Genomic DNA, 22,901 nt, shown 5'->3' on the forward strand with positions numbered 1-22,901 from the left:
ACAAGTCACTGACACGACTACGATGGTAAAACTGAAAAATTACACAGACAAAAAAAAGTTCTTCAGCTGATTGCAGACATGTCAGCGTTTATTTGAAGCCACATCCATTGTCATAGCTCCAGCTCTTTTTAAATTATTGCAAAACAGTAAGTCTTTCGCTTGCCTGGATTGAGACGTGACTCCAATGACAACAAGCTGGCAAGGGACAGCACTTTGGTGACAGTGCTGCGACCTTATTTCACCCTTATTTGTGATGTGTGCAATATATATATGGGGGAGATGGAAAAAAGAGATGTGTGGTCAGGCGCGCTGGATATAAATTAGGATTTGTGTTTTTATGAGGAAGAGGTCAAGAAAAGAGCAAAATGAAACACCAAGAGAAGAATGAAGAAACAGGGGAAAAAATAAAAAAAAACAAGAAAGAAAGGAAAGAAGAGCTGAGGGGGAGAACCTAACAACTGCATGGCCTCAGTCGGTTGCACACAAAGAGGAGTCTCAGTGACAGTTTAACAAACTAAATCGCTTTAGGATGTGTTGAAGGAAACAAGAGTTGGAAGGAATCACTATTCATCAAGTCAAAAGCTCGACTGGGACGCAAAACAGCTCGGACAACACAATCACCTCGAGTCAAGGAGACTACAGTGAGTCGTACCAGCTGCATGTGGTGCTGAGCCTCCTCGCCTGTGTTCTGGAGGGAGCTGCAATTCTCAACTCCCCCACACTTTTAACAATCATCCATTTTGTTGAATAACCCACAATGAAATAATGTCCATTTTAATGGTGTTGAATAAACATGTTGAAAAATGCAGAGAAATTCAGAGCATAAACTTCCCATTCATTCCACAAACTAGAATGTTTTTTTGAATCGCACACCCAGGCCGAACAGGGTATGTGAGCAATTCACACTTCCACACCATGAACATGTCATCACAGTTGTGCATGTCCATGTTTGTGTGTGTGTGTGTGTGTGTGTGGTCGTGTGTGACATTATGAAACATGCCAAAACTCACCCACGGTACCCAGAGCGATGTAGCCGAAGATGACAATGACGAAGATAACACAGCAAACCACATCAGTGCAGCTCCTGTGAAAAAAGGTCTTGATGAGAAGTGTGTGGGAAAGCAAGATTATAAGAGACAACCAGAATTACCTCCCTGTGGTTGTATGCTTCTGCCAATCAGTTCAATTTCAGTCTCCATACATTTTATTCCAGATTCATCTGAGGTCAGCATGACCTTTGACCACTGAAGTCTCATCAGTTCATCTTTGAGACCAAGTGACAACTGGAAGATTTTGAGATATAATGTTCAAGAGGCCTTAACATGTTTTGTGAGGCCACTGTGACCTTTGACCCAAATCTAATCATTCGAATCATCTAATCGAGTCCAAGTGAACTTTTGTGCCAAATTTGAAAGGATATTCTCGAGGCGTACTTAAGAAAACACATTCAAGAGGTAAAAAATGGGTTTTGTGAGGTATAGTGACCTTGACCTTGGATCTCCCAAATTCTAATCAGGTCATCCTTGAATCCAAGCGAATGTTTGTACCAGATGTAATAAAATTCCCTATGGGTGTTCCTAATATATCTCTGAGTTCAAGTGAACATTTATACCAAATTTGAAGAGATGTGAGATGTTGTATTCACAAGACTAAAAACATGTTTTGTAAGGTCCTTAGACCAAGTTGTGATCAGTTCATCCTTGAATCCAAGTGAATGTTAGTATGAAATTTGAAGATATACCCCCTCGACTTTCTTGAGATACCATGGGACAGACAGAGAACCTGAAAAGACAATGCTTCTGGCCACTAAAATATGGTTTTAAACACAGTTTGCTTTTGGATTATTTTGTCCAAATCTGAATCATGAGCAAGTTCATTTAGCAAAGCACCCACAGATAGAATTGGGAATTTGCTTCAGATGAATGAGGAAAAAATATAGTGTGATTTTTTTGTGTTCAACCGTTTCATTGTTGGTAATTATGACATAGCTGTTGTATGATAAGTAAGTCTAAGATCTATATCTGGGTGCAGTGCTTGCCACCAGTCATGACATGTTGTCATCTGGATACAGTTTTTTTCAGAGACTGTTGAAGAGCTCTGCTGACTTTCTAATGAGACTCTGAATCCCCCCCAAGAATCAACTGTCCCACAGGCACAGAGACAGCTTTTTGAACATTGCCTCTCTCTCAACAGTAGCCCCAGTCTGCTAGTTTAAAGCACTCCCTCAGATTCTCTCTCTCTCTCTCTCTCTCTGGGCACTTCTTCACTGTCTCTCCCATAACAAGCTTTCTTCCCCTCCTCTCCACACTGAGAGAGGCTGTCAGTCCAGCCCCTTCTTAGCCCTCTTTCAAAACTATTCAGACTGTGAGTACTGAGCCCAGCCTTGAATAAAGCAAAGTTCAATCCACTGCACAACATGTATGAGGGACGCACGTAGCCTCCTCCTAACACAATATGCTACACAAACGCACTTGACACCCTTGGTTCCTTCCGCTTTCAACTTTTCTCCTCTTTCATCCACAGGAGCAAAGCCAAGGTCAAGAGGAGGCCTGAGCTCAGCGATGTGACAGTGTTTCCTTTGTGTCGTTCTTTGAGGAGATGATTGTACTTGTTTTTTATGCAGCATGGTTGTCACATGGTTTTTAAGGACCCTTCATATGTGAGCAGCTCCTCTGCCTCAGAACATATTCTCATGATAGACCAGCAGACAATCATTAGAGCACTGATGCACACATACAGAGGATATCAGCTGAAGGATCAAGCAACACTAAGGGATAAAACCGTAATGAAACAGATACTAATGCATTCATATTAAAATGCAAACACAAGGTCCACCTGAAGACTCACTTTTACAAGATGGCCTACAATTAAAATTAATACATTTATAGTGTTTTTAATTAATTTCATCTATTTTAGTTATTGTTTGTATAAATCTGAACAGTACTTGTTTTCTCAACATTTCTGTATCTATATGAGCATTTATATAATTACAGTATATATTCACTTCATATGAGATTATATAAGTATTAGCTATGTATTTCCTTTATCTTACTCAACCTGCATTGATGGATCATTTTTCCTGTAGTAGCATTTGTTCCTATTTTTAATTGTAATTTAATTTAAACAAAATTATGCTTGCTTACATCGATCTATCAATGCATGGTCTCAGTGCAGTTTATATAGGTTATGTTCCAATATTTGTATGTCCCACTGAGGGGGGGGGTGCTATATAACTCACATTTATTATATAACGCTATCATTAAATGTACTTTTATTAACAAACATGACTTTATTTTAACTGCACCCTTAGTGTAGCTAGCCTCTAAGATCAGAGTCAGCCGTTTAAATTAAGCTTGCACTGTGAAGGATCTTATATTGTCTACATGTGCAGCTGCAGTTAAGAGGTGGCCCTGCATTAATAACTGCAGTAAAACCTGCAATCTATGTTAATGGGTAGACGGGGAGTCTTTCCTGTGCCAGCAGGACGGGTTACACCCTTCGTTTCTCATTTCAGAGTAAGATGATTCCACTATCATAACTCTTATCTGAATTTCATTAAGGCCTTACCTACGTGCAAATGCAAAATTTGATATCTCCGCTCAATAGCTGGGCCGCATGTTTGGAGCTGATAAATAACTGACCCACAGGTCGTCTGTATCTTCAGGCAAAGATTCCAGCATCAGGTAAAACCTCAAATCTGATGAGACTAAAAGAGTAGTTGGTTGTCATATGTGAAAAGACTTGGGTCATTCTTTTTAAGTTTATCACTATATTTTGTAGGCAATCAAAGGCAGTTAAAAGTGGCACACAGCTCTGCCTGGTGATCACAGTTAGGTAAATGGACTGTATTTGTACAGCGCTTTTTCCAGTCTAATTGATCACTCAAATCATTTTAGAGTACAAGTCACATTCACCCTTTAACCCTATCAAACACCATCCGAGCACTGTCAGCACATTGTGGGGTTTAGTGTCTTGCCCAAGGACTTTTCAGAAATAAAACTGGGAACCACCGACCTTCTGGTTAGTTTATTTCCCTCTCTACCTCCTGAGCCACAGCCGCCCAATATGAGAAGTGTACAGACAACCTGCCACACCACCAGCTAAGCTGTAGCTGATATTGTGCATGTTATTATTAACAAAGGGAGACAAGGGAGTACCATCTCATTTCATTCAAAAAGAGCAAGGGGAAGAGCTGTCTAGGTTGCCATGGTGACAAGTGCATTCTTTGTCTTTCGTATTCCTCTCTATCCTCGATGGCGGATAAGTTAGCCATCACTCAGCTTCACATACAAGGTGATTAGAGGAGAAGATGTGAGGGGTGGCAGTGTAAAGCACATCTGGTCCCTCCTCCACTGTTAGTAGAGAACTGTCTTGTTTCGCAGATCCTTCATATAGACATGACATCATTATTAAGATGAAGTGCAAACACAACACCACAGTGCTAATATAACATCCTTTACATTTGAAGCATGTAAAGGAAAGGAAAGATGAGGGGAGTGAAAATTATTATTTTTCATTCTCTTATCTCGGGAGAGCAGGCCCCAATGGACAACAAGTCAACCTGCAAATCTATTCTGACTCCCACCTGGCCTCAGAACTCTTCAGCAGTCACTTGCACATACACTAAATACACAGGGACCAAAGCATTGCCCTGCTTGTGTACCACGCTGGCAGGCAGTGATGCTTTGAAAGAAAGAGAATTGCACAGGTAGCTCCGTCTGTGCATGGAGAAACCTTTGCTTCAGTGTTATATTTGCAAGGTTGACACTCCGCAGGAGCCTAGGTGACACAGATGGCAGCAATGGCACTGGATAGCGTGGTTGCCATTGAATCAGATATTCTGCCAGACTCTTTCTGCTTTGTAACAGACATTAGCAGGAAGAGATATTTGAAGGGCCAGATTTGCACACAAAAGAGATATTTCGCACGGTCACAAGAGCTTAAGTGAGAAGCTTGTCTAACAAACACAAGCCTCTTTAAGGTAAGCTGCCACATATGCTGTGAAAGGACAGAGAACCTGATTTATACTTACATTTACAGTTACTGCAGCTTTCTTTCGGAAACTGTAAAACCTGCAGTAATTGAGCCGCGACAAGTATAGACTGGCTACAGCACTAAGTCCACAGAACCCCCGACGCTGCGCCACCGCTGCTGCACAAAGAGCTGTTTCTCTATTTATTTGAAGGCAGGTGAAGCTCAACTCAGAATGCAGAAACCTGAACTGGAGAATCAGCTTTCAATGCCATGAACGTACTGTTTACGTCATCAACAAGTCTAAGCCGTCGCTATACTACAATGTGCTGGTCGCCTGTTTATTCAAAGTATACTAATATTGAACGTATCACATGTCCAAATCACACTAAACTAGACAATACACATTGTAGACAAGTGTGAAACCAATAAGATGAAAGATTCCACATACAGACAGACGGAGAGAGATTTCTGAAATTATTAGATAGACGAACTGCAATAAATTTGACACAGATTGTAACTAAATATTTATTTTTATAGCTGGAGCCAGTTTGAATTAACACTCTGTCTGCACTTGTGTCTGGTCCACTTCTGCGCGCAGTGCTCAGCAGCAGATACAGTAACTTCATTTAGGCGTTGAGCTCAGATGAAAACAAGACGACCACGGAGTCAGTTCACTCCCAGTTCTCATTAGGAAAAAAAAGCCTTAGAGCCACAGCAACATCAAAGTATCCTCGATGCCTTCATCCAGCCAGAGCAGTGAAATGGGCTGGAGAGGTTGGGATAAAGAGACACGGGAGAACTGAAACATGCCTTCCCAGCAGTCTGCCGACACTAACACTGCACATAAAAGAGATAAGAGCCTACATTACCCCAGAAAATGACTAAATCATAAAAAAGCCCTGTGGTGACGCCCTTGAGGTTTTTGCTTTATTGCAAAATTCTGCTATTCATTGTAATAAATCATGGCAGTTTTAAAATTTAGACTTGAGTTCAAAAACAACATATATATTATACTCCTTTTTTTTGAGTGAAAATCTCCAACCTGAAGTTTGTGTTTCTGTGCTTCTAAATGTTGAGGATCACACCTGTTATGCACCATTATCTTTTAATATTTGTATTAATCGTTAGTTTAATAATATAAGTTTTTTCAATCATTAAAATCCTTGAATTTAAGTCCCAACCTTTACCATCAATGTTAACAATGTAATGTTAATTAAAATACATATTCTGTTAAATGATGATACAGTTTTTAAACAACTATAAAAACAAATGTTAAAGCACTTCATTTATGACATGTGCTGCTAATTGATAAACGGGGGTTATTTCATTTTCTCCCTGTAATAACCCCCCTGATGTGTTGACAACATCTGCTTTGGGTTTATCCGGCTGGTAATGTGTGTTATTGTGCTACGTCCAGCCATCGGCTTGACTTATGGCCATTGATCTGTGTGGTGGAGTGGAGAGAGCTGCCAAGAACTCAAACTTTATTAATGTAACATGACAAACGATCAATCCGTCAGTTGCGTCACGGCTATGTGTGCCAGAAAGATTATACAATGAATAAAAATCAATACACATATAAGAATCAGACGTTGGAAGATAATGACTAGTAGTCAAGGGTCAGTTCTTTCAAATTACAAAAAAATATTAAAGTGGATAAAATTCTATCCTCACTGGGTGATGACATAAATGTATTTGTAAACATATCTGTAATGCAAGAGGTGATTTGTTTAGTTTCTGTCATACCTGTTATGAACCGGCCCTCTGAAGTTTGGGTCAAACTTGCGTGGCTCACCTAAAAGACAAGCAAGATATGTACGGATTAGTTGACAAAAAAAGCAAAGAATTATTACAAGAAAAGGAATGAAGGTTCACTGAAAGAGAGCATATAGATGAAAAAACACAAAACTGTACAAATATTTCACCAAATACGGTAAAGGATCCTTTTCATTACGTTGTTGCTCTGAATGTAATTTAGAGCAAGAGGAAACGGATCAGACACAGAGAACAACATATCTAATCATTTATGACAGTCATTTTATTACACTGACACCACACACAAGTTTCAGTCCCAAGTTAACCTGCTGTTCGACTGGCCAGGACAAACTAGGTCATTTCCCAGTGCAGGTTGCCTCACAGGACTGAGAGGAAGAGGAATGATCAGACTAAGCTAGGGCAGTAACGACCAAAACAATGTACCTAACATGGAAATATAATACATCATTTTAGCGACTTTTAAGCCAAACAGCTTATCTGGGTCACAGTGAGGACTTCCCAATTTGACCCAGCAGAGTAAATACTGAACCACAGTTGCGAGCGCCATCAGTCACCTGAGGGGCTAACTCAGCCTGCGTGCGCCTGTAGGTGTGACGGAGCGCACGCATTTGCATTCATCATCAGCCTTTTCTTGGGTGCCTGAGTAGTCTCTACCCCAGTTGAAACTAAGCACGACATGTTCCTCAGAACCTATTAATCATCACACATGGAGTGTAATATCTCCAAGCTGCTAGGGGCAGCATAAGTGGGCCTATCTTCCATCTCCCCATCTCCCAAACTGATCCAATCGAGAGACGTACACGCCAAGCTTGGTTCTAAATGTGTTAGGAGTTGACTACGGACTACACATAAGCAAATATGCTAGTCCTGTTTAAATTAACTATAACATGTTTTAACTTCTGAATTTAAAGCAACACTATGTTACTTTTGGTGAACAGTAGCAACAGCAGCCTCTGGTGCAAAAAATTTGGTTGGATTCTGAGGCCTGTTGGTTAAGAGTACAGTGAAGCAACGCCTAAAATCGCTCAGGCAACAGACATAAGAGTCATTATCTCAGTACAGACCAGCAATAACACTGTCCAATCTTCAAGTCAGACTTCGAACCCACAGCTGCTGTTGACAAAAATGTGAATGGTGGGAATAGGATCTTTGCCATGATATCAGTGCCATACTGACAATAATGAGTGAGCTTCTTATTAGAGTGAGCTTCAGATCCATATTTGGTGGTGTGCGACGTCATGCCGGGGATCAAACCAGCTCAACAATGATGCTTGTGCTGGTCACATTGATGCACAACATCATCATTTATCTGTCGATATTCTGCCCAAGAACTGAAGTTTGTGACATTGAACTTGAATGGTTAATGGTGAACTTAGTGATGCTAATACTGGTAATACTGGTCTGCAGTACAAGAACATAATGTATTTTATCCCTGGATTTAAGTCACCAAACAGTCAAATACAGTAATTGGACATGAAAAAAACATTTAAATCACAGCAATTAGCATTAGTATTTAACCTGTCCTTAATAACAACCAACACTGTATCATACAGTTCTTATTGTATAGTATTATACTGATAATGAAATCATGAAAGGAAAAAAAGGCGGGCTAAATATTGAAAATCACGACAGAGTAAAATAACCAGAAAATGTTGTCCCTTATGTCTTCTGTTGACCAGAAATCTGTCAGTTGAGATAATAGACTATAACAAGAACACATATATTATTAGCTTGTTAATCTTATATACTGCCTGGACACAGCAACTGCAGTTAAGTTTAAATTGGTAGCAGCTGCAAAATTGGAAACCCTGTAGTAAAACAAATGCGTGCAAAAAACCTTCCCTCTATTTATGTAAATATAACAGATTCAGCAGAGTAAAGCCAACAGCTGCTTCCTACACACAGCCAGCTATGCATCCCAGAGTGAGCGAGTTAATCACAGCGACCGGCAATTGTCTGGCTGGTGTGAAATTCCTACATGCTGTGGCAAAAAAAGGTTTCCAGAGCCAACAATTCTGCGTGAAGAAAACATGTTAAAAAGCCAGGATGTTAACATGTAAACACATTCCACTTGTAAATGGATATAAAGAGGTTGTATTTCTGAATAAGGGACTTCAGAGTACTTTAACAAGGTCCCCACGCCCTGTCAGCTGTACTGTCCTAAAAAATTTAAAAACAAAACCTGTAAAGTCAGTTTTATATTTCCATTCTTGCCCTTCATGTGCTTTCACAATTTCCTCCTTCATCTTCAATGTACTCTGAACCATTTCCCTGCTGTTGTTTCTCTACCGCAGCAGCATCCGTGTGAAGGATAGAGATGCCAACAGCAAAATAATGTCTGGGAAAGTAGCAAGCCCAGGAGGTGTCCTTAAGCTGCACAGTCAGCAGCAAAAACTGCCAGGACCACAAACTGTGCTTGTATTTAACTGAGCTGGTATAGTCACATTGCTGCTTTGGTCCATTGTTACATGCTGTCTATTGCAGATGGTCGACAGTTATGGCAGATGAAGGGCTGCAGGTATCAGACGTTACCTCTTTGAACCAGTGGCTGGTGTCATGACTATACATGGGACACCTGCTGAATAATGAGGACATTCCTGACATGAAAGTGAAATGACAGTACGACCACTTCCTTTTCTTTTACACTGAAGCAGAGTGAGCATTTAACTTTATTTTAAAAGGTATTATTCCTTATTTCTACTGTCATATGACCTTCAATATCTGTTGGTTGTCACTGAAAGTCATTCATTTGCATTTGTGTTTCAGGTCTGAAAATGGGGGGTGTTCAGAGTAAATTACTGAACCAAGGACAAAGTGACACCAGTCCAGGTGCTCACTGCAGCATTTGCAGGGCACTGACATTGAATATATGAGGATGAGGATAAGAGGACCTTGTAATATACCTGTCTGGAATGTGGAGAACACAACTCAAATGCAAACGCACAAGATATTATACACACAATCCAGTTTAATAATACAACTTGAACAATTAGAGTTACTTAACTATTTGTTCCCGATACACAAAGTCAAATGAACGATGCTGCTAAATGAACAACTTTGACTAGAAAGCTGAAATGAGTCAAATGCCAAGGCTACATCAATATTAATACATTTTCGTTTTTAATACGGTGTTTGAATACAAAAAGGATCTCTGTCCACAAGCGTTTCAGCTCTGCATCAATAATAATATAATATATTACACTGGGCATGCGCATGCTGGTGTAGCTGCTAAATGTAGAAGCAGTGATGAGCTTTAAACTAAAACATAGTACGTAGTGTGGACATTGCCCAAGAACCAGAGATTGTCATTTCAATGGTTTAGTTTAAACATGTGACTTGATGGCAGCTCCATATCACTTTCAAAGCCAGCAACTGTGCACCATACACTGTTATTCCTTTGGTTGAAGTTACCTTCAATTACTTGTATATCTCAGTGGTTGTTGCAGCATTATAGAAGGAAGGGCTAGATCACATCAGAGCTAATTAGAAGTACCACTCCTGGGGGTGAGCAAGATACTTAGATAGCTACTAGACTGTGTCCAATGCAAGCTGTATATATAGTAAAAAAAAACCATTCCTTGATCATCCGAGGTTTGTGTGGATATTCAACACATGCAGGTCTCCATAGGGCGGGTACCAAGCGGTAAAAACAGGTTGCTCCATATGGCGAGTGCAAGCTGAATCCCACTGATATCATGGAGGGTCAGTGGTGAGAGGACAGATTGTGGTGCGGATCAGGTGGTGAGTATCAGGGAGTGAGCCTTTTTCGGGGAACAGATCAGTGGTTTCTTGAACAGCCTACTGTTTGGAGCTGTGGACCCTGTGACAGAAAGCCAGGACAATCCCATGTGAGAACACAGCAGGGGATCCCAGCTGATGCCTCAAACATGCATCAGACGCAAAAATGAAAAGAAAACAAACATCTCCGGGTGAAAAAGCGGTGAAGCACAAATAGAAGACACCACCGAAGAGGTCTAGAGAGTTTGTGGCGACACCGGTGTCTGTGTGTTGCAAACAAAATCACGTGATCTTGGCAGTGGAATGAATACGTTACTTCTTGCCTCTGCCTGCTGCACCGGACTGCACCACCTCTGTGGAGGATTTGTTGCTGTTGTGAACGAATCTGTGCATAAAACCTCACGCTCTGTTGTGTACGTGTGAAAGGCAAACTGCGGGGGAAGTTTGTACCCATTCTCCGGACTTTATCCGTAGGTCATGTCTGAAAATGGCTTATGAGATCTACTGGTCCCGACAAAGTGAGTGTTTATACTGGAAAAGGGCAAGTGCGCACACACACAAGCACACATGCACACAAGCACACATGCACACACCTAAACATTGTAGTTTATTGTGTTAGATTGAAGAGGATTACAATCCTCTTCAGTCTCACACAATAACTTTCAGGTGGCAGAGCATTTGCTTGTTCGGCGAAGCTAAATTTAGCTTTAGCTGATGTTACTCCCCGCATCAGCCTGACTATTTCCAAGGCTGTAATAGTTTCTTCTAGCCCACAGAGCAGATTTTAGTGAAGAGATAAGACAGAGTGGTGAAGATCTTTTAGCAATGCCAGGCCACCAGCAGACTCTGCATTAGATGGCGGCTGTTTGGGCAGCACTGCAGTCTGGCAGTGCGAGAGATGAGGCTGGTGGACTGGATGTGTACTGCTGGCTGAAGTCAGGTTGAATGAGGGTCTGTTGTCAACAACAGTTGGAAAAAGCCTGGCAGGCATGCTACACTGGGACAGCTAGGGTCGCTCTTAACTCCACTAACTGCTTCTCTACTCTATTGACATAGTGTTGGATAATGCAACCGTGTCCCGACTGTGACTGAAAGATTTATGCAAAACAAAACAATCGTGGTGGTAATCAAAAGCTTAAAGGCAATGAGGCTAGATGGGTGAGGAATTACACATCAGGATTATACAAAGGCTTTGGCAATAATCTTCACTCCCTATTATCATTTGCATTTGTATCTAGTGTACAAGATCAACAAGATCTATGGATACATTTACAGTGGTGAGGCTCTTATTAACTAACTGTGACACACATTAAAATTGTTTGTTAAAATCCCTTCTTCTAATGACTCCAGCCCCCTGTGGCCTTAAAGGATTAGTGGTATAGATAATGGATATAATTCCTTCAACTATTATGTTGTTAAAAAAAAGCACTCACCGAAAGATTGAAAAGCACTATGACAATGCCTCAATTTGAAGTCCATATAGATTCTATATGTAAGTATAGCTGATATTGACTATTAAGATCATCTTAAGCGTGCCTGTGCTAGAAGAGAGCCAGTTTTAATGACCTGGCTTGAGGTGATAAAACCTCAAGGAAAAGTCACAGAAGCAGTTTATAGTCTTATTTCACAATTTTGAAAGGGACTAAATTGTGCACTTATCTCCTGTGGCTCACTCTATCACAAGGTTAGACTGCTCTGGGATTATGAGCATATTCTTTTAAAGCTTGCAAAGACTGTCTCCAGCAGCAGAGGGTCATATCAGGAAGAAAAAAGAGGTGGCCCTTCCATGGGATGCATAGTTTGAAAAGAGAGGAAGAGGCTGTCATGAAGAAATCCTATCAGTGGATAGACATGACCGGCCTGAAGGACAGCACAAAGGTTCTGATTATGGCAACACAAGAACATGCCCAAAGCAACAGATCCATAGATGCAGGTTGTGCAAAGGTGACTACTTCATCCCATCGACTCCTACAGCAGGGTGTATGCAAGTTAGGAGAATGTACACTGAGAGCGATAACCATGTGTCTGGGTTAGTCTATAGGAATATCTCTGGGTATGGATTAGATGTCCATGAATCCTATTGGGACACATCACCAAAAGTGGTTGAGAACAACAGAGCTAAGGTTCTGTGATATTTGAAGTTCCACACTGAAAAGCAGCGATTTGCTAACCAACCACACATATAGGAGCAGAGGAGAGGGGTTTTGATAGATGTGGTAATCCCAACTGACATCAGAGAGAAGAAGCATGATCAAGAAGTACTAGGGGCTGAAGGAACATCTGGAACAGATGTGGAGGGTGACGTCTAAAGTAGTCCCAGTGGGAATTTTTAGGATTAGGAGCTGTCACACCCACACTGGGAGAGTGGCTCTACCAAATGCAGGTACAACAACTGAGGTCTTTGCTTGGAAGAGTGCGGTTTGCGAATAAAATTACATCAGTCAATAGAAAATATGGATGTACAAGAAATCAAGAAATTGTTATACAGTACAGTGCACCATCCATAGTAAAACTTACCCCTACACTATACCCAACTTTCGTAGCTCGTCTCTGTACATCCACTTCACTGACACATCAACATGGGCAGACACAGGCACCAGTGTCCCCAGACTCCACTGTCCAACACAGGCCTCTTTCATACTGTGGTCAGGCAAACAGCTCGAACACTGCAGGTGCTTCACATGGGTTAGGTCAGAGGGGCCATTTGGAAAGGACTTTTTTTGTTGTTTTTACTCTGATTCATAAATGTTTCCAAGACCTGGAGGGGAATGTGCCATTAGACTGCACTTTTGAAAAAGCTGAAGTTGGGCTCAGAGACCTCGAATATCCAGCTAAGAATAAGCAAAAAAGGAGAAAGCAAATGTTAAAAATTCTGAATAATGATGTTGCTTAGCAGGGTAGGCACAGTCTCAATGCTGTGTACAGTATATTCATTCATATTTGATGAAAGTGCAGGCTTCTGTCAATCCAAGGAGGGAAACAACATCAGTAACATGGCTGTGGGCCTTTGAGTGTTCCTCGACTCTGTATTTAAAAACTAGCAGTGTTCCGGCTTCTCCTGCCATGCTGGGTACAGGGCACTAGTAACAAAGCTAGCCATAAAGATAAAGGGGCCAGTGAGTCTGTGATAAGATAAAAGAGAAGAAGGAGGTCATGGGGTAGTCTATGGGGCAGAAATTCTTTATCAAGGTTTCACAGCTGAATCACAAAGACATTCACAAACTCAGCGGACTTGGGAGCGTCATGGTGGGTAGTGATTTACTGGCAAGACTTCACTTAAGTCAGGAAGCACTCTCACATCCCACTAACCCTAACACATCGTGCCCACACACACACAAACGCACATATTCACACACAGATGAATTGGGAACAGCATCGTGATCACGCAGGTCTCCCACACTCCTTGGATGAGGAAAAAAGAGAGAGACTTAGAGTCCCTATCTGAAAGAATCAGAGCAATTTAAAAACCTCTAGAAGGCTCACTTTCTTCGTAATTTGAAATTTGTCAAGAGATAATTCCCGCAATCATGCTCCGTGTAACACCAACGTTCTCTTGCCCTCCTGAATCATGAAACATCTTTTCGGTCTTGCTCTTATTTTCCCTCCCTGGAGAAAAGCACAACCTTTAAAGTACTTGACTCCTTATTGAAACAAGACAACAACATCCACATCTCTGGTTTAGGTTCACTCAGCACAGTCCCTTTGGGATCCTCATAACTAATAACAGATGTTTGAGGACTGTATATGTATTTGGCATAACTGGCTTCGTAGCCCACTGTGTTATCTCCTATCAGTGCACGAACGGTACTTAGTAATTATATTTTCAGAGGGAAGGAGTGCTATCTGACATCCCCTAAAATGCTGAGAACAGTGAGATCTACGCCGGGATTCGAGCCCCAAGAGGGGAGTTAGCATCTGAGAGTGTCAGACGCTGACAGCTGGCCTGCTGCTCCAAGTGGAGAGGCAGTATTGTGGCTGGTGCTTTGTGACCTTGGTTACTTCTGTGGGAGCCTCCAGGCATGTCAGTGGCAGCCCTGTGTAAGACTCACAACTTTGGATCAGTGACAGGCTCAACCAGCTTTGGCCTGGATTTGTAAAGACTTAGAAATAAGTGGGGCCAATTTTTCATATCCAAATATGCAATACACACAACAATGTGTAGAAAGACACATACAGTTATACCTATTTTACACCAACCAATTTAGCAAGTATACGCTGGGAATTTTTAAATGTGTGTACTGTCTGTCTGTGTCTACTGCTGAATCAATCGACCCGGGTGTGAATATCGATTGTATCAATTCCCACAAATTCCAGATGTTAGTGCGTATTAGTAGGTTTTTTGGGCAATTAAAAAGAGGCTATTGTTTACACACCTCTACCGGTACACGTGTAATTTCCTTCAAAGCTTGTTTAATTTCACGTTTCCACCAATACAGCCACATCCTATTCAGGTTTGTTTTAGCAATTAGCGTTGGTATCTTGAAAAACCCAGACAAATGTCGCAGATGACTCCATTACTTTCACAACAGTATGCACAGAAAATTAATCTGCAGTGGAAATAGGTTACAGTAAATAATCTCACCCTGCAGGCAGACTTTCACATGTCTCAGGAAAATAAGGTTTAAGACCCTGTAACAGATTAAATGACTAATTAAGATGGGGATTTCTTTCCTGTCTATGTTGACACAAATATCCTGATCTTGGTTTGCACATCAGAGTATATATTTAACATAAAGCTGGAAAGAGGAACAAGCTTATACTCATGACCACAACTCTGTCTTAGAATCAACTGTATATTTTTCTGATATTTTCTGGTGAAGACGCTCGTAAATAGTTGAAGGTCATGTGGATGTTACACCCCACACAAACTAAAGTACCATGTGTATGTGTCACATTGCAGATCTTTATTCTCTTGTTGCTAGAAGTAGCAAGAAATGTTCAGTGTGCTCAGGTTTTAATGCCTCTAGTGTGCAACTTGTGAGACACTAGGTAAAGGTTAAGTATGTAACATTTGAAAAGCCTTGTTATTAATGACACTGTGCGTGAATGCCATAATAAACAGGCAAGCATATCTGAGCATTAACCAGAAAGTGAACTGATACTCGGACACGAGCATAAACGTCACGTCCTTTGGATTTCCCCACAAAATGTGTTCTTTTTCACACAGTTTCAACAGAAATCATTACGTTGAATAAATCTGCATACATGAAATTTAGATCAGCTAAAACCCTAAAATATCTAAGCAAACTGGGAAGGTGCACCTGAGCAACCAAGCTTGAACAACATCAGAGCACTTTGTCTCATTTGTTGTAATTTGTTTAGATAAAAATAGCTACATCATTTAGCACATTAGACCTAAAGAAAAGTCACCTCAAGTCTCACTGAGCACCTGAGACTCAAAACCTATATGTCTTGCATGAATGTAGCTGCATCTCTCATCCATTATCCTCTCTATCTTTGGATTGTGGTTCATCAGTCACTGTCAACGTCACTTAGCCTTTTAGTCATAAACAAACTGACTGTATTTGTGCTGCAAATTGGAAATTTAAAGTCTCCTTGCTGTCACCTAGAGAGCCTCTCCACAGCAAGATTTTCCCATTTTTGCAGACTCTAACAAATAACTGTCTGTCGCTTACCTTCTGTGCAAGAGTGTATTTCTGAAATGATTTACAGACTCACCCCATCATTAGAGCGAATAACATACTTCAAACTTCCATGCTAAAACACAGCTACCTCTTGAGAAAAGACATGTGAAATTAGTAGCAAAAGAAAATAACCTTGTTAAAAATAATGAGCAGATACACACCAATAGTCTGCCATACAGACAAATAAAATGTGTAGCAAAGAGTGAGCATTGGTCTTCATTTAAAACGAATATTTGCGGAGAGGACTATGACACTTAAAAATCCCTGAATAGCACTTAGTCTTGGGTGCAAAATGCCTTTAGAATGTGGCCTTTAGAGCCACAACCTTATCTGACTGCAATTTCACAGGAGGAGGCGGTGAATGTTGAACGTTTGATTCTGAAACACAGTTCTCAGCTCTCTGCCAGGGCTCTGCATTGACTCGGTATAAAAATGCAGCGTTTAGGGGAACTGCCCATGCGAGAAATTTCTTAATTAACTGTGTGCCGGACTTAACATTTTCTGTGGTGAAAGAAACCCATATCTAAATTGTTACTTACAAACTTGTCACATAATGATTATGCGCTATTTTTCTACTTTTCTGACTGACTGAACATTTCAGCTAATTATGCACACATAGAAATGTTATATAATACACCAGCCTCAAGTGTACACTTGAATCTGGAATGTAGAGCAACTGTGTTTGATGTGAATGACGAGATGGCAGCTAGTTTGACTACATGAGTCAGTGATCTTCTTTTATGTTTTTTTCCCTTCATGTGCCAATTATATTCATTAAAAGAAGAATTCAACTTTATATAAGCCCTCATCAACATTAAGAGGAATTGCATCTGAACATGTTCTGATACCATTTTTCCCAATTAGATATAGATTCCAATACCTGGTCTTTGCTTATCAGCGAATACCACACACCGATCTGATACCAGTGCATTTGGAAAATACCAACTTATAAAACATATTTTAATCTCTTGGATTGATGATTGCTATCTGTTATGACAAATTAAAATAGTAATATTAAAAAAGAAGGAAATTTGTCATAACAGTATCCAATTACTTCCTTTAAAATAGCTTTAAAAGTCTTACAGAACACATCCGTGTTATACTTGTGGGACAATCCAGTGAAAAAGTTTGCCAACTTGCTGTCATTTTAGCTAGCTCTGGCTAAAGCTACTCACTTCTTCTTCGCTGCTCTAAAAACAGTAATTGCAGTGGCAGTACAGTGAAATTGCTGTGTTGAAGGAGCAAAGAAGGAGTAATTTCTGGGAAAAGACAATTGCAGTTTTATCGGGGTGAAACTAATATACTTAAAAGACGTGGTATTGGATCAGTTCATAGATTCAGACCATCGCTAATGCCCGACCCAGGATTTTCAGCTGTATCAGAGGCATTTCCAATGCTGGTAACGGAACATCCCAATTTACATCTGGTAATTTTCTCGTTATCATCAATCCCTCATCATCCTGCCTTCTTTACCTCTGCTACACTGGTTGTCCACGTTTCTCATAAATGTATGGTGATAACTTTATGTGAGTTGGAGAAAATAAAGTGAGAAGACTAACACAGAACAGGCCTTGTAGTCATAAGCAGGTGTGTCTCCTCTACCTATTCCTGTGTAACAGTTGAGTGTAGCTACAATGTGGGAAGTTCACAAAGAACCCCTTTCTTTAGTCTTAGTTACTGACATTTAGCAGCTAGCTGGAAAGGAAATAATCGGTTGGACAGTATCATCCACACTATCTTTTGGAAAAAATCCCTAACGAGAATGAGAGCCAGAAATCCACAGTTTATTATCAGCAACTACAAAAAGCTGATTTTCTTTACTGTGCAGTCCACGCTTAGTCTGCATTTAAACAAATGCAGAGTGTGAAACATTTGCTGCCAACGTAATTTGACAACACTACTGGGTGGGGGATGCTGAAGTGAAATTGGTATTCTTGTTCTGTGGGGCCCAAATACTTTGAATTGCTCTTTTGCCAAGTTAGCTGATGGAAAAGAAGCAGCAGGGAGCCAATAACGTAAAGGAGCTGACCTAAACACAGGGAGGCACCATAAGTCTATCCCATGCTGCACTATCTTAGTCACTGGACACTGCTAGGGAAAAATGATGTTCCCTCATTAAATTGTCTCTCTGTATTCTGTGTGATTCTTTGGAGAGCACCACCAGAGTGGAAGCTCGAGAAGATAATGCAAGCATACAAATATAAATATAAACCTGTATAATTATGCACATAGAAATTAGGGCTGAATACCAAAAACCAGTGCCAATCAGACACCGGTTTTACACGGCTGGTACCTACCGGACCGAATCACAACTCAGATTTACAATATCTAATTTCGGTGTCTGATGTATGTACTGAAATAGTTGCCCTGCTTCCAGGCAACACAGTATCACAGCATGTGCCTGGTTAACAATACATTTAAATCTGGTGGTAAGACACTCCCTATGTGGCTCTGGCAGCATGTAACGTTATCCTACACTTAGCTAGTATCAACCTTAAACTACAGTCGACACAACAACAAAAATGCCTAAAGCTAAATGTGTGAATTTCACGTAAAATGATTTCGAAGTTAAGTACACTTTAAACTGTTTAGAGGAAACATTAAATTTCCTCTAAACAGTTTAAAGTATACTTAACTTCCAATTAGCCTTAGCTTATCTGTTCCTATCATCAAACACAAACCATATCAAAAACATATTTATCTTTTTTAAATGTATTGTATGTTCTGGAACCGTTTAGGCACCGTCAATGTTTCAAAAGTATTGATTTAGCACCGGAATCAGAAAAAACTAAACATTACCCAACTCTAATCTAAATAGTGTATATAATCACACTGTGTTTCACTGCTCACTGAGCTCCTTAATTCCAACACTTTACACGTAATCTGTAACGCCAGGTTTATGGTTCATTTTAACGCAACAGCATGAACTTGTAAACATGGAGTGAAAGAACGTTTGAAGGCCCCAATGGTGGGCTGCAGGTCTGCAGGGAGCAGTGAGAATCGACTACAGCTGACAGGTTGCAGTTGTGATTGGCGCAGTGCTGGAGTCATGAGGTCTGGGGGACACACGAGGTCAGCGTGTGGGGAAATAACAGGGAGACATAGTAGCTCTCCCCTATCAAGAGCTGTCAGGAGCAGAGTCGACGATGCCTGTGTCACTCTGAGACGGTGCAGCCGCTGAATCTTATGATCAAGCCTCGCTGATTGACGCCTCATATACGAATTTGTCACAACTTAAACAGATATTCGTGATAGGATGCATTTGATGAGGCAGACTCTTCTGATACTGACAAGTGTGATATGAGAAAGTTAATAATCATATAAAATTATTCCTTGACTACAGTCCCATGAGAACAACTCTTAAATAAAACCGGAAATTACATTTTATTTTATGTGAAACATAATCCTTTGTAAAGATGAGGATCCACTGAGTTCCTCACAATAGTCTTGTGGTAGCCTGTTAATATTTCAAATAATACAATTGTGAAAGCATTGAATAGTTATTTTAAATGGAAGATTGGTAAATAAAGACATATATTGGCTGTGTAAGTATTAATGGCCTCAAATCTCAATAAGCCACCACCAACACCAGCAGTCATGTTGAAAATCACCAGTGTAAGTGACTCTTGGTTTCAGACAAAGGCCTGCTGTCTGCATGGCATCTGGTGGTTATAAAGGATTATATTGCTTTTGTAAACAACATGATAACAAAGGAAGGCTAATGGACACAAAATCCGCTCACAGATTAAATATACATCGGATATGCCACAAGACACTAAATTATTTTATATTAAAACTGTTAACAGAGGAAATTGCTTCCTTTATTACAAACCGCAATGCTGGTGCCGCAGCTGCTACAATCATAGACTTTATAAAGATGGATGATGCGTTTTCACTTTCTCCCACTATCCCCCCAAAAACAAGCCAAAATATCTTGGATATCAATGCTGTCATCTTGCGCATTTGGAGACAAAGATGGAGCAGCAGTAGCAATGTGACGTCAATTCATGTGCTCGACAGGCTCAGCTGTCATTCATGATGTTTCACTGTGATTTTATATCATCATATAACTAATTCAAACCTAACTTCCTCGAAAAATTTGGACTTGAAAAAACATCCGTTTGATAATAACTATAGCTAAAATGACAGAAATTATCTAAAAGAAAAAATCTATATGACACGCACTTTTAAGTCTGGTCCATGTCCCATCCATTAACATGGATGAGGCAGGATTTATGTCCTATGCTGCAGTCGGCCACCAGGTGGCGATCGAGACATTAAAGCTCCTTCATTACTGCAACAACCCATCACAACACATAAGAAACAGTGCAAACTACCATTCTCCTCCACATTAAGAGCCTGGTTTATTAGAAATCAAAATTGTGAACACTAAAATAGTTTTTGTATTTGTGTTATCTGTTGTCTTGCATGTCATTCTTGTGCTCAGGTTGGCAGCTGCTCTTGCTTTTATGTAAGGGAGGCCCCGTTTGTGTCTCTATATTTTTCACTGCGTTTATATTTGTTGGTATTTTCATTGCATTTTATTCTTAAAGACTACGGATGAAAATTAGCCACTGTGGCTAACTCTGGCATATTTTCACAAATGTTAATATTAGCAGTGTCACTGTCAAATAAAGTAAAGTAAAGTATATGAACGTGCACAGCATGAAAACTCTGACTTTTCTCTGACTTGCTCACTAACTTCTGGTTATCATCTCTGCTTCAGTGGTTACATGTCTCCGGCTGAAGACTCCAGTCATGCGCAGTGAAAACATGGGCAGGATGGGCGTATCAAATTTTCCAAATGATAATGGTTCTTTTTTTGTTCAGACAACTTTATTTATTGATTTAAAAAAAGAAGGTAAAAAGTGTTTCAGACACAAACTACCAAACCAACCGTTAACAAAGGATGTGGATCATTGTGAGCCAGTTTAGGGTTTAAAAAAAAGAGAAACGTTCAAGGAAAAAAACACACTGAATTGGATATTGCATGATTAAATAATTCATAATAGCAAAACTCTAGCATTAGTGCATATTTGACGTCAATTACAACAAATTGACTAAATCACAGAAAGGGGTCAGACATCATTCAGGATTAAGAGGATTAGTTGGAGCATTTCTAGACAATTTACTATCAACCAAGTTATTTTGATTGTGTATCATTGACGATTGTTTTGAGCAAAAAATGTCAACAATTGCCAAATGTCACCTTCTCAGTAGTGGAGGGGCTTCTCTTTGTCTCATGTGATGACAACATCTCGAGTTTCTCGTCTGGTATTGGACTTAAACAAAAGGAATTTGATGGCATCAGGTTTTCACTATTTTCTGGACATGTCCCAGTGTGATCGCACGATCATTGGAGCAACAATAATCGATAACCATGATCATTTGCAGATGTGTGGTGCTGTAGCTGTCTCTCGCCACAAAGACGAAGCAGTGGAGGAGGAAAGTCGAGATGGTTCCAGCAGGTAAACAACACAGCACAAACAATACGGGGCACAAACCAGAGCAAGAAAACACTCAACATTGTTGACATGGGTCATTTGGGGACAAAAACATGGAGGTGAAAACAAGCGAAAGGTCACTTCTAACATTAACAACCATTTCAATCGTTATCCCGTCGCTGCTGCGTATTTGGTGCCAACCTTTAAAACAGCCCCCTAAAACAGCCTCGTTAGCGGCTGACAGCGGGAAGCTAGCTAAACGTCCCCGTAAACCACAGCGTCATTCGGGCTAAAATAAGGAAAATGCCAACGATATACGTGGAAGACGAACAACAAAAAAAAAAAGCCCTGCGCGATTTACAACAAAGAAGAAGCGACTCACCGTAGTAAGAGGAGGGGATGTCCGTCTTTCTAGCCATGGCACTTGGTAGGAGAGATGCACCGCCGTCGTCTGGGTTTTGGAGACCGCATATGAGAGTCGAGGTGGACTGCGGTGGCGTCGGTGCTGTCGGCGGATAAACCCGGGGAACCTGGAGAGGTCTTCTCGGGGCTCCGGGTCTGAGAGGATGCTGTGACCACGCAGCTGAGCGTCAGTCGTGTTTACAGCCCGACGTCATTAATTATTCCTAAACGGGCTTAAAGGGGCCGCGACACCCCGCCCCCCTCCCCCGCCGCCGCTGCTGCCGAGGGTCCTGGCTCCCCTTTGTTGGGATGAGATCCAGTAAAGCTCTCCCCCTCACTGTGGTTCCAGCGGCCGTGAACATCAGTGGGATTCAACACCACCGAGCACAGGTGGACCGTGTTCCCCCACGTGTGCTGCAACAACACGAGAGTTTTCTTATTGTTGATCAAAGCCACAAAGAACATGCTAGCCTGTTGTACTGTGGGGAAACACTGACCTCGCCTGGTGTGTCTGCGGTACTGCAGCGCTTCCTCTCTCCGTGTCCTCAGGTAGTTTGAAGAGATGTCTGCTTCATCCATTTATATGCTGCTGCAGTGGAGCCTGCATTACCATGGAGGTGTGAGACAGACAGTGAAGAAAACAGTACAACATTCATTGTGTATTTATTGAGTGTTCGTTCTTGCCTTTTTTGGTTTCTCGGTTTTGGTCCAATGCTGTTTTGTACCAAATTGCAATGTCATTCTCGTGCAGACGTGGACTTATAGAAGGTGAAGTTATAGGGGCGGCACCTCTCATAATTGTAATAATTAATTAATGCATCTGTTCTACATTTATGTGTTGCATTTTCCAATATATGCCGTAAATGTACATTGCATTTAATGGAAAACCACCTAAAAACAAAACAGAAAAACAAAAAAACAC

General features: G+C 40.8%; 1 protein-coding gene across 4 annotated transcripts in view; it reads right to left on the reverse strand.

Moving 5' to 3' along the window:
* Window positions 1-22,386, reverse strand: part of slc44a5b (solute carrier family 44 member 5b) — a 35,928-nt gene extending 13,542 nt beyond the window's left edge. Inside the window, exons 1-3 of one of the 4 annotated variants that reach the window (XM_034582775.1) lie at window positions 21,960-22,386; window positions 6,721-6,769; window positions 1,011-1,084 (exon numbers count right to left, since the gene is read on the reverse strand). In XM_034582775.1, the coding sequence (XP_034438666.1) occupies window positions 1,011-1,084; window positions 6,721-6,769; window positions 21,960-21,996 (160 nt within the window). In that variant the 5' untranslated portion in view covers window positions 21,997-22,386. The remainder of the gene's footprint in view (window positions 1-1,010; window positions 1,085-6,720; window positions 6,770-21,959) is intronic. The other 3 variants (XM_034582774.1, XM_034582776.1, XM_034582777.1) reach the window with 3 other exon arrangements.
* Between the last annotated feature and the right edge of the window lie 515 nt (window positions 22,387-22,901).

The sequence above is a fragment of the Hippoglossus hippoglossus genome, chromosome 4 (genome assembly GCF_009819705.1).
Source record: "Hippoglossus hippoglossus isolate fHipHip1 chromosome 4, fHipHip1.pri, whole genome shotgun sequence".
Lineage (NCBI taxonomy): Eukaryota > Metazoa > Chordata > Actinopteri > Pleuronectiformes > Pleuronectidae > Hippoglossus > Hippoglossus hippoglossus.